Source organism: Dermacentor andersoni, chromosome 9 (genome assembly GCF_023375885.2).
Source record: "Dermacentor andersoni chromosome 9, qqDerAnde1_hic_scaffold, whole genome shotgun sequence".
Taxonomy (NCBI): Eukaryota; Metazoa; Arthropoda; class Arachnida; order Ixodida; family Ixodidae; genus Dermacentor; species Dermacentor andersoni.
Genome location: NC_092822.1, coordinates 81,465,948 through 81,476,643, shown reverse-complemented (window position 1 = coordinate 81,476,643; position 10,696 = coordinate 81,465,948). Strand labels below are relative to the sequence as shown.

The 10,696-nt window shown below is 44.5% G+C and overlaps 1 protein-coding gene across 2 annotated transcripts in view; it reads left to right on the top strand.

Annotated features, from left to right (window-relative positions):
• Positions 1-477: 477 nt before the first annotated feature.
• Positions 478-10,696, top strand: part of LOC126527835 (N-acetylated-alpha-linked acidic dipeptidase 2-like) — a 38,752-nt gene continuing 28,533 nt past the window's right edge. Inside the window, exons 1-2 of one of the 2 annotated variants that reach the window (XM_055069257.2) lie at positions 478-1,171; positions 9,407-9,492. In XM_055069257.2, coding sequence (XP_054925232.1) covers positions 9,417-9,492 — 76 coding nt within the window. In that variant the 5' untranslated portion in view covers positions 478-1,171; positions 9,407-9,416. Of the gene's footprint in view, positions 1,172-8,915; positions 9,493-10,696 lie in introns of those variants that run through there. The other variant, XM_055069256.1, reaches the window with a different exon arrangement.

Sequence of the window (10,696 nt, the reverse complement as noted above, 5' to 3'; positions counted from 1 at the left end):
CAAGGTATTTCAACGACGCCGTTTGTTCCATTTCATTAAGCGTCGCTGTCTTCTTAAAATTGTTGATGAAACCAAGCTGCGCTTCACTAATAATTTGCACCTTTCTTTAATTTTTTTATGCATCCCACCACGTCTGAAACTATAGACAAGGCTGTTCGAGAGGAAGACACCAACAACCTTTCCCCGATTCCTGCGCTTGTGATTGGCTACGATGACGCTGCCGTTTTCCTCGAGTAAGCGCTTCTTGTATCTACATTGATTAGGACATTCGAACATCAGTTTTTTTCGCACTTCTTATTCGTTCGCCTGTCTGTCCAGGCAAGTTTAATAAAGGTCGGGTTGAACTAGTGTCACACATTGACGAAGTTTCATACCTCGCGATGAAGGTTCAGAATGAATAAATGACGGGTCAAGTAAGGACTGCTTGTAACTACAAGTAACTGCTTGTATAATCAACATTTTCACTCATCTCAAACTTTTAGCCTCTTTTGTGATAGCACTCCTAAGAAAATCGCTTAACCATTACATCTTCACTGTTTAAGAAAAGCTGGGAGTGAATATTCTGAAACACCCTGTTTAATGGAAATCCACTGAACAAACAAGACCTGATAGCTTAGGGAGTTCCGACGATATTTTCATGCTTTTCTCATCGCAAACACATCAAGGCCAGCCTCTTTTATGCTTTTGGAGCGCGAGGAAGGCACGTTCAGTGCCTTTTGTCGCGTCACCTAAGGCATTTATGTAAGCAATGTCTTGAATAAATGAATAAATAAATAAATAAATAAAGAAAGAAAGAAAGAAAGAAAGAAAGAAAGAAAGAAAGAAAGGTGCACGAACTTCCCTAGCGTTACGTTCTTCGGAAATCTCTTCGGAAATGATTTCCAACGGTTTCACACAATGGTGCGACGTTTTCACTGTGGCCGCTGAACGTATGCGCAGGGGTGGTATTCCAGTTAGTTCTCTATATGAATAAAAAATTGAATGCTAGCGCTCACTCTGTTCGTTGTACTCCCTCCCACTAAATCTTTATTTCTACGCAGCGCTAATATGTGTGCCCTAAATTTTACTTGGTTTGTGTATCGCAATTCAGGTCACTCGGAGGCGAGGATCTTGGTTGGAAGGGAGGCCTGAATGCCACCTACAAGGCGGGTCCGCTGTCTCCAAAGGGAAGGTGGGTAATCGTTTTAGCTGGTACAGTGCAATAACATCAAAGCGGACATTGTGAATCAGCTTCTCTACAGTGCCATGCCAAGGCCGGTGGTTGCTGCCTCGGTTAAAGCTCTCATTTTCGAGCTTTGTTGCCCTATCGTCGCAGGTTTTATTAGAACAATCACGTAAATTTATATCGCACAATGAGCCATTTAATTATAGGCCTAGCGTTAAAAGGGCCCTGAAAACTTTTCTTTTTCTTTACACAGGGCACACTGCCGCGAATGTGACACCTTGAAGGGGATGTATGCCTTTCAGTGAATTTTCCTTAAGGGCACCTGAACCACCTCTCGGGCTTGGTGACAAAACACAGACCGCGGTTAGCATAGGCTGTTGTGAACATTTCAGTCCAGTTTTAGATTCGCCCAAGACACTTAGAGCTTGTAAGTGAAGCCCAAAGTGCCTTTTTTCTCAAGCGCTGTTTTTTTAACGGAAGCCGGCTCGGGAGCTTTATTTCGGGAGCTTTATTTCGTAATATAGCAGATTCCCATACGCAGCCGCTATTGTCGAATAGTTGACATCAATCGAGAAGAGTGTTGGGATAAGTGCGCTCTTTCATACTGTTACTGTGTATAGTTATTGATACGCCTTAACAAACAGACTGAAGCAAACTATAATCTGCTTTTGCATCTCGGTAATGAATGCGTACTTCTGGAAGGAGTCGACCATTGTCTGCTCACGCTCGGCTGTGGCCGCCGGTGCAAGAATTAAACATTGTCTGCCCTGCTCACCTATGTCGTAGCCGTCGGGTTTCGCTAATTTCGACTAGTTTTTGAACACTCAACTAGCCTCGAACCAAGCGAAACTTAAGATTAGACCACAGGCATGCTTGCGAGCGCGCGCTCACTCCGGTGCGGTCCTGGTTAGACGCCTTGTAAGACTTTGCTTCATGTTGAGCTATTGATAGCGCTTCAAAATGCGAAACTTGGATGTGGGTACTTTCGGTCGGTCAAGCTAGTGCAGAACAAAGCCGGTACCCACCAAGTAGCACAGCCATACGGATCGTATGCGCGCGAGCACTCACTTGAGCCCTGTCGTGCACAAAGCAAACGCTGCGTACACGCATGTAGTTGCGGTCTCCTACGTAGCGTAGGTACCGCAGTGGAACGGGGTACCGCGACGAGACCGTTGGCTGAGCGCACTGTGTCTCGCCCAGGATAACCGCGTATGGCGCGTCGTAGGCGCCAAAACCGCAAGTAGTGGCGTCTACGTGGCCATCCAATGTCAAATTTCAATTGCGCACCACGGTAACGTTCAGTAGGCGGCACGTTGTGGGCAAGGCCGCTCCGCCATCGCATTCGCAGTGCAAGTCATTCAAGAAAGAGCGGAAGCACTTAGAAGGAGATAATTGACAATTTTTGATTCTGAGTAGCTCCGCTTCGGCGCAACGCATTGAAGTACGTTTTGCAGCCAAGCGTTTCTGAAATAGTCTATTTTACCTTCAAATGCATTTCTCGACTTCATGAAAAAGTGATTCAGGGCCCCTTTAAGCAATAAGATTGTTATAAAATCTTCTTGGCGAAAATGCATGCTGTATGTGCGAACGTTAAGCGCTCTTTGACTCCAGTTTAACTTACATAAAGCATGATGCAAAGATATTTGTTTCATCATACCTAAAAGCTAGGCTTCATATCGACATTCCTCAAAAGAAGGTTTCGTATAACAGCTTTGTCCTTATCCACCGTTTTTTTTATGCGCTAAAAGCTGCAGATTTGTTCTCCTATTTGGAACTGTAGGAATCAGACCATTACGCTTTGTTCATATTCTGCTCGATCACTTTCTCGGGCGCATTGTTTACTATGACTATAGGCGTGTGTGGCGTAAGCTTTCGAAAGGAGACGGAAATTCTGTGACTATTATTTGTGTATAAACTTGTTCATAACTTTTCCTATCGAGCGCTAACGCATACTCGTGTGTTTTATGTTCATCGACGAAACTTGCGTAATTATTTCAATTTTTTACGAATTCCTCGTTCAAAGCAGTAAATAAACAGATGTAAGTAATGTAATTAATAAATTGGATGGCATCAACAAAAATTGCTGGCGGCTCCTGTGTTCGACGGTGAATATTATGCACTTCATTATCTTCGCGTAGAATGGCCCGTCTTTTTTAAAAAGTGCTGCCTGATAGCTAGGACACCATGTAAAAATGTTGAGGCAAAGTGGCCGTACGGCACACTTCGGGAAACGGAGCGACTTTGCTTATACTGAAAACGGCTCGCGCTTTGCAATGTTGTCTGGAAAGTGGGTTCAGCGGCGGTAACACAAAGTGATAATTTGTAGCAGAGAGGGTAGGATTGACGCTACGGGTATAACTAGCATCCATATGGTTGAAAATTACTCACCTTAAACTGCATCTCTTCAGCAGGTGCGCTGCCATAGATATGGCGATGTTGAGGCAAAGCCGCTCTACGGCGTACTTTCGGAAACTGAGCGACTTCACCTATACTGATCAGGGATCGCGCTAGGCTGTGTTGTCTGGAAAGTGGTTTCATCCGTGTCCACGAAAAGCGAAAATTAGTAGCAGAGTAGGTACAGTTAACGGTAAAGCTATAACTGGCGTCCCTATGGTCGTAAATTGCCTACTTCATACTGCCTCTCTGTAAAGGCTGGACTGCCGTAGATATGGCGATGTTCAGGCAAACCCGCCGTACGGCACACTTTCGAAAATGGAGCGACATCGCTTACAGTGAGCAGGGCTCGTGCAACGCAGTGTTGTCTGAGAAGTGGCTTCACTGGCGCCCATACAAAGCGTGAATTCATAGCAGAGTAGGAAGAATTAATGGGACAGGTGTAACTACCGTCCATATTGTCGAAAATTACCCACATGACACTACATCTCTGTAAAGCGTGCACCGACGTAGATAGGACAATGTTGAGGCAAAGCCACCTTATGGCATACTTTGGGAAACGGAGCCACATCGCTTATAATCAGCAGCGCTCGCACTATATAATTTTGTCTGGAAAGTGGCTCCAACGGTTACCCCACAAAGCGAGAATTAGTAGCAGGGTACGTACAAATAACGGTACGGGTATAACTAGCCTGTATATGGTGGTAAATTATCCACTTCACACTGCATCTCTGTAAAGCGTTCACTGCCGTAGATTGGACTATGTTGAGGCAGAGCCACCGTATAACACAGTTTGGCAAATGGAGCCACATCCTTATAATGAGCAGGGCTCGCGCAAGGAAATGCTGCTTGGAAAGAGAGTTCAATGGTGTCCACAAAAAGCAACAATTAGTACCAGAAGTGGTAGAATTAATGGGACGCGTGTAACTAGCGTCCATATGGTCGAAAATTAGGCACCTGACACTACATCTCTGTAAAGCGTGCACCGCCGTAGATATGGCGATATTGAGGCAAAGCCGCCATACGGCACACTTTTGAAAACGGAGCGACTTTGCTTATAGTGAGTAGCGCTCGTGCAACGCAATGTTGTCTGGACAGTGGCTTCATTGGCACTTACAGAAAGCAACAGTTAGTACCAGAATTGATAGAATTAATGGAACGGGTGTAACTAGCGTCCATATGGTCGAAAATTAGACGCCTGACACTACATCTCTGTAAAGCGTGCACCGCCGTAGATAGAGCGACATTGAGGCAAAGCCGCCATACGGCACACTTTTGTAAACGGAGCGACTTCGCTTATAGTGAGTAGCGCTCGTGCAACGCAATGTTGTCTGGACAGTGGCTTCATTGGCACTTACAGAAAGCAACAATGAGTACCAGAATTGGTAGAATTAATGGGACGGGTGTAACTAGCGTCCATATGGTCGAAAATTAGACACCTGACACTACATCTCTGTAAAGCGTGCACCGCCGTAGATAGAGCGACATTGAGGCAAAGCCGCCATACGGCACACTTTTGGAAACGGAGCGACTTCGCTTATAGTGAGTAGCGCTCGTGCAACGCAATGTTGTCTGGACAGTGGCTTCATTGGCACTTACAGAAAGCAACAATTAGTACCAGAATTGGTAGAATTAATGGGACGGGTGTAACTAGCGTCCATATGGTCGAAAATTAGACACCTGACACTACATCTCTGTAAAGCGTGCACCGCCGTAGATAGAGCGATGTTGCGGCAAAGCCGCCATACGGCACACTATTGGAAATTGAGCGAGTTCGCTTGTAGTGAGCAGGGCTCGTCCAACGTAATGTTGTCGGAAAAGTGGCTTTACTGGCACCCACACAAAGTGAGAATTAGAAGAAGAGTAGGTGGAAATTATGGGATGGCTATACTAACGTCCATATGGTCGAAAATTACCCACCTGACGCTACATCTCTGTAAAGAGTGCACCGCCATAGATTGGACAATGTTGAGGCAAAGCCGTCGTACGGCTCACTTTCGGAAACTTCCAGAATATACTAAGCCATTCATGTCGCAGACGCAAACACATTACAAAAATAACAAACCACAACTTTCGAAACAAGCGCGAACTATACTAAACCACGCAAACAAGACAAGCGTGAGCGAGAGCAGACGCAATCAGATGATACTACAAAACTAATGGTTGGGCGGGTCCGCATGAAACCAGTTTCTCGCACGTGCGACACAAAGGAGTCACTCTCATTGGTCTCTACCGTTCGCAGCTGGCGACTTTCACCTCCCGCTTCGCGTTGGCTCTTTCATCTTTCGCTGTGCTCGTTCTTTCGGCCACGCCGCCGATGCCGGTGATGCTCGCTGCAGAAACGGGCGCCTAAAAGCTGTGCTCTAAAACCGCCGCACTATGAAATCGGTGAGCCGAAAACTTGGCATAGGACAAGGCAAGGTGTATCCAGTGAAAGTTATGCAGGTGAAAATCATAAGCAATTTAGGTGTTACTGTAAAAGCAGTGGAAGAATTCTGTACTGACCTGTACAGTACCCACAGGGCCACGCTGCCTTCATTCGAAGTAGTGAAGAACAAGATGCAGTGGCTTCGTCTATAAGTAGCGATGAAGTTAAAATCACCTTGCAAAACATGTGTGGGAGAAAAGTGGCAGGAGAACAAGGAATAACATTCGATTTAATCAAAGCTGGTAGAGATACTAGGCTTAAAATGCTTGCGACCCGATCATATGCAATGCCTCACGACTTCATGTGTATTAGAGGGCTGGAAGAATGGTAACGTTATACTAATCCATAGGAAAGGAAAAGTTTAAGAATTGAAGAATTAAAGGCCTCTTAGCTTCCTTTCCGTATTCTATAAAATGTTCACCAGGATAATTTTCAATGGAATCAGGCCCCAGCACATAAATAAACCTCTCAAATGGTATTATTGAACTATGAAAAGTATTTGATTCAGCAGAGATCCCAGCCGTCATGGAAGCATTGTGTAATCAAGGTGTACTAGAAGCATATGTGAATATATTGGGAAATATCTACAAAGACTCCACAGCTATCATGGTTCTCCACAAGAGAAGTAAAAATATCTATCAAGAAAGGGATCAGGCAGGGAGACAATCTCTCCAATGCTATTCACTGCATGCTTAAAAGAAGTATTCATGCTACTAGGCTAGGAAGGCTTAGGAGTGAAGATCAACGGTGGATATCTCACCAACCTTTGATTTGTAGATGACATTCTCCTATTTAGCAACACTACAGATGAACTGCAACAAATGATTGAGGGCCTTGCAAGAGAGGGGTTGAAGAATTATGCGCAGAAGACAAAGACAATTCCCAATAGGCTGGAAAGAAAACAAGAATTGATGAAGGCCAGTCAGCCTGTAGAGTCTGTACAAGAGTAACTATACCTAGGTCAACTATTCACAGGCGACACTGACCATGATAAGGAAATATGCAAAAGAGCAAAAAATTCTAGCTCTCCCGTAATGGAGAGTAGGAGCATGAAACGGCTACAGGCAAAGCAGATTCATTGGAGACGATACTGGCCACAATCTTAAAATAGGTGTAGTGCATGTTTGAAACGACAAAGCCCACCACATCATACCGCCTCAGCCGTGCTGCGTACTGGTCTATATGGACGCAAGAGTTTCCTGTCACCGACAGAACATCCTTGCAAGTATCATCTCCGTCAAACGGCCATTCGCGGCCCGCCGGACACGCCGCGGAACGCTGGCATTGAAAATATCACTCAGCGCCAAAAGATGACAATCAAGTATATAGTGCCCTGTGTCTGCCTTTTGAACGTGGATACTGAAAATGACAACTAAAGCTTCAGCGTACTTAAAGTTAAACTAGCATGTGTAATGCTTGCCCGGATGATCTCGATTTGTCCGCGCAAGTTTCCCGGATGTTCTCGTTAGAGTGCCGGGATAACGGCTCTGGCTTTTGGCTTAAGGTCATATGAAGGTCGCCGACGACGGGAGCTTAAAGCATTTCATGCTTAAAATTGATTGGAGTGCACACCTCAGGCAATACCAAGTAATTACTGAGAGCTTACCCCTGTAGTTGAAAAGGAAAGCGCACAATCTTTGCATTGTACCAGTGCTAACATATGGAGCAAAAAAATTGAAGCTTAACAAAGATGCCCTAGAACAAGTTTATAACCGCGCAAGGAGCGATGGAACGAAAAATGTTATGCGTCACGTTAAGGGCCACAAAGAGAGCAGTGTAGGTCCAACCGCAAACGTAGTTAGCCGATATTCTATTTGACTATACGGTAAAAAAATTGAACTGAGCAGGCCTTGTAATGCGTAGGGTAGGTAACCAATGGACCATTAGAGATGCGGAATGGACGCCAAATGAAGGGTAACGCATCCGATGATGGTAGAGAATTAGGTGGGGTCATGAAATTAGCAAATATGGAGGCACAAGTTGGAATCAGCGCATCACAGCAGTAATTGGGGATCGTTGGGAGAGGCTTCGTCTTGCAGTGGATATAAAGATACGATAATTATGATTATGAGGTACACATAATGGTACGGGCATAATCAGCGTCAATACGGTCGAAAATTACCCACACTTTACTGTATCTCTGTAAAAGGTACACCGCCGCGGATATATCCATGTTTAGGCAAAGCCCCGTATTACACAATTTGTGAAATTCAGACAGGTCATTTGAGCTAAGCAGGGCTCGCGCGAGACAATGGTGTCAGCAAGGGGGGACCTTAGATGCCCACGAGAAGCTTAAATTAGTCGCGAAGTCGGTAGAGATGACCGTACGAGCATTCATTGGCGTCAAGATGGTCAAAAATTACCCATATTGCACAATATTCCTGTAAAGGGTGCACTGCCGTAGATAGAGCCTTATCGACGGGAAGCAGTCGTACGGCGAACTTCGGGAAATGGAGCCACTTAACAAAGCAGGGCTCATGCAAAACAATCGTTTCTGCAGTGTGACTTCGCCTGTGCCAACAGGAGGTGAGAATTAGTCGCAGATAAGGTAAAATTAGCGGTACACGACTAATTAGTGAGGGTTTAGTCGAAAATTAGCCACATTACTCCATAGGCTGCACTCACTGGAATCAGCGCATTTGGCTTTTTCGTGTGAGAAAGAAACGTTCAACCAAGTATAGACGCTACAGAATGCAATGACGTATTTGCGCGTTCACAATTTACTATTGTTTAACAATATTTGTACTACTAATCATGATCATTGTGTTTCCGAACAGGAAGAATAATAATTAATGGTCATAAGAATAACTTATGTAGGTTTTTTTTAATTACATTTATATTCTTACACTGCGAAAAGGCTTGTGTCCGTTCTTTCATGTCACGCTAATGTTCACTCCCGTGCTGTGTCACTGTGGTTGTGCTGATGATGTGTGCGCTGCGCTGAACCGGTACAATTTTCAGGGTCAGTGAACGATGTGCAGTAGCGGAACGGGAGAGAGTTTCGTCCTACTTGTTTTGATCTAACTAGACAGTGTCAGAAAGCAGTTCTTTTTTTCTTTCTTGAAAAACTGAGCAGAAGACGGCCAGATTGCAGAAGCCCAACAGAAGCGCCATTCACGATCTGTGATACTGGCAGAACGTTTCCATCGCTAGTGCCTTCTGAACAGGGCAGAAGTATCGTGCCCTTCATACATTTGAAATATATAAACGCGGAGGTTGACAATGCCTATATAGGCTGCCCACTTTTTGCCGCTTTAAGACTTCTGTTATCAGCAACTGAGTTGCCGGAATTCGAATATCAAAAAACGTGAATTACCGTTCCACATCAAGTGTAATCAACTTCACATCTTCAGTCATCCAACTATTATAGTTCTGCTGGTGTATTGTCCGTTTCTCTTCGTTTTTTTTTTTTTCTGCAGGAAAGTTGCAATGTCAGTGAACAGTAAGAGGGTGACACGACTTGTGAAGAGCGTGCTTGGAGTCGTCAAAGGAAGTGGGGAAACCGGTGAGTAAATTTCGAGGCTACGCATTTCGCAGGGTTGCCACGGCGATACAATGAGCACATGACATGCACTCGTATTTCATATTTTCATATTTTCATAGTTTGCCATTACCAGCCGACAGTAAATCGAAAAAGCCTACCGAGGGGCATTGTTGTAGCTAGATTTCTTAAAATAAGCTAGAAGTGTATGTTCACGCTGTATTAGCGTATGTGTGTGTGCAGGCTGAATATATAAGTGCATGCGCACGCGCATGTGTGTTATTGTGTTTGTGTGCGCGTGTTTGTGTTTGGGTACATGTGTGTGTGGGTGTGCGTATTCGTGTGTTTGTATTTGTGGGTAGTGAGGGCGAAAGGCATGTTAATTGCACGATTACACTGTCTCACGCGCAAGTGGTATCGCGTTTCTCAGTTGAAATATATACGTGTATCTGCCCGCGCTATGTAAAGAATGTACAAGCAGTAGCTGACACTATTCCTTAATTAAGTCATGGTGTGTTTTATGGCCTGTGTTATACGTATTTAGACAATCTGTTGTGCTAATTGAATCTAATGAAGCTCTCCACTGCTTCTTCTGTAAGCTTTTCTTCAGAGAGCTATATTTCAGAGCCGGTAAAGTGCTCTCGGTCAAAGTCCTAACAACACGTCCTTTGGTTTCTTTGCAATAATTATTTTTGCAGCACTTGTTTATGCGAAACCTAGCAAATTACTATTCCCGACTTCAAATTTAAGTAATTAAATATTCCAAGACCACTTATAGAGAAAAGAAGGGTCACTGAGCAAACGCTGCCGTGTTGCAGATAGGAAAAAAATTGCGGTAAAGGTCAACGCATGAACAGTGCCTGCCTTTCCTCTGTCGGTTTTTTTGAAGGACGAGAAAGAGAAACACTGCAGCAGCTTACGCGTCTGCAATATGCTATTAAAACAGTATTTTGTTAATTTCACTGTAAGAGGTTAATTACTGCAAGAAAAAATGGAGGCCGAATTTTACTTTTAGTAGTTTTCGAAACAACCCGCTGCGGTCAGTAGTAGACCGTTTATAACACAGTGTAGCTCCTTTTTTATCGATAACCAAATAACCTCGACATGCCAGACACCGTCAAAATCCGTGACGTCATAGTAAGCTGGTGCGGGGATTTCTCGTAAGCGTCGCCACCTGTCTTAGTCTCTCGCGTCTTTTCCGGATCACCGATCCTCTTATCGCTTTAAA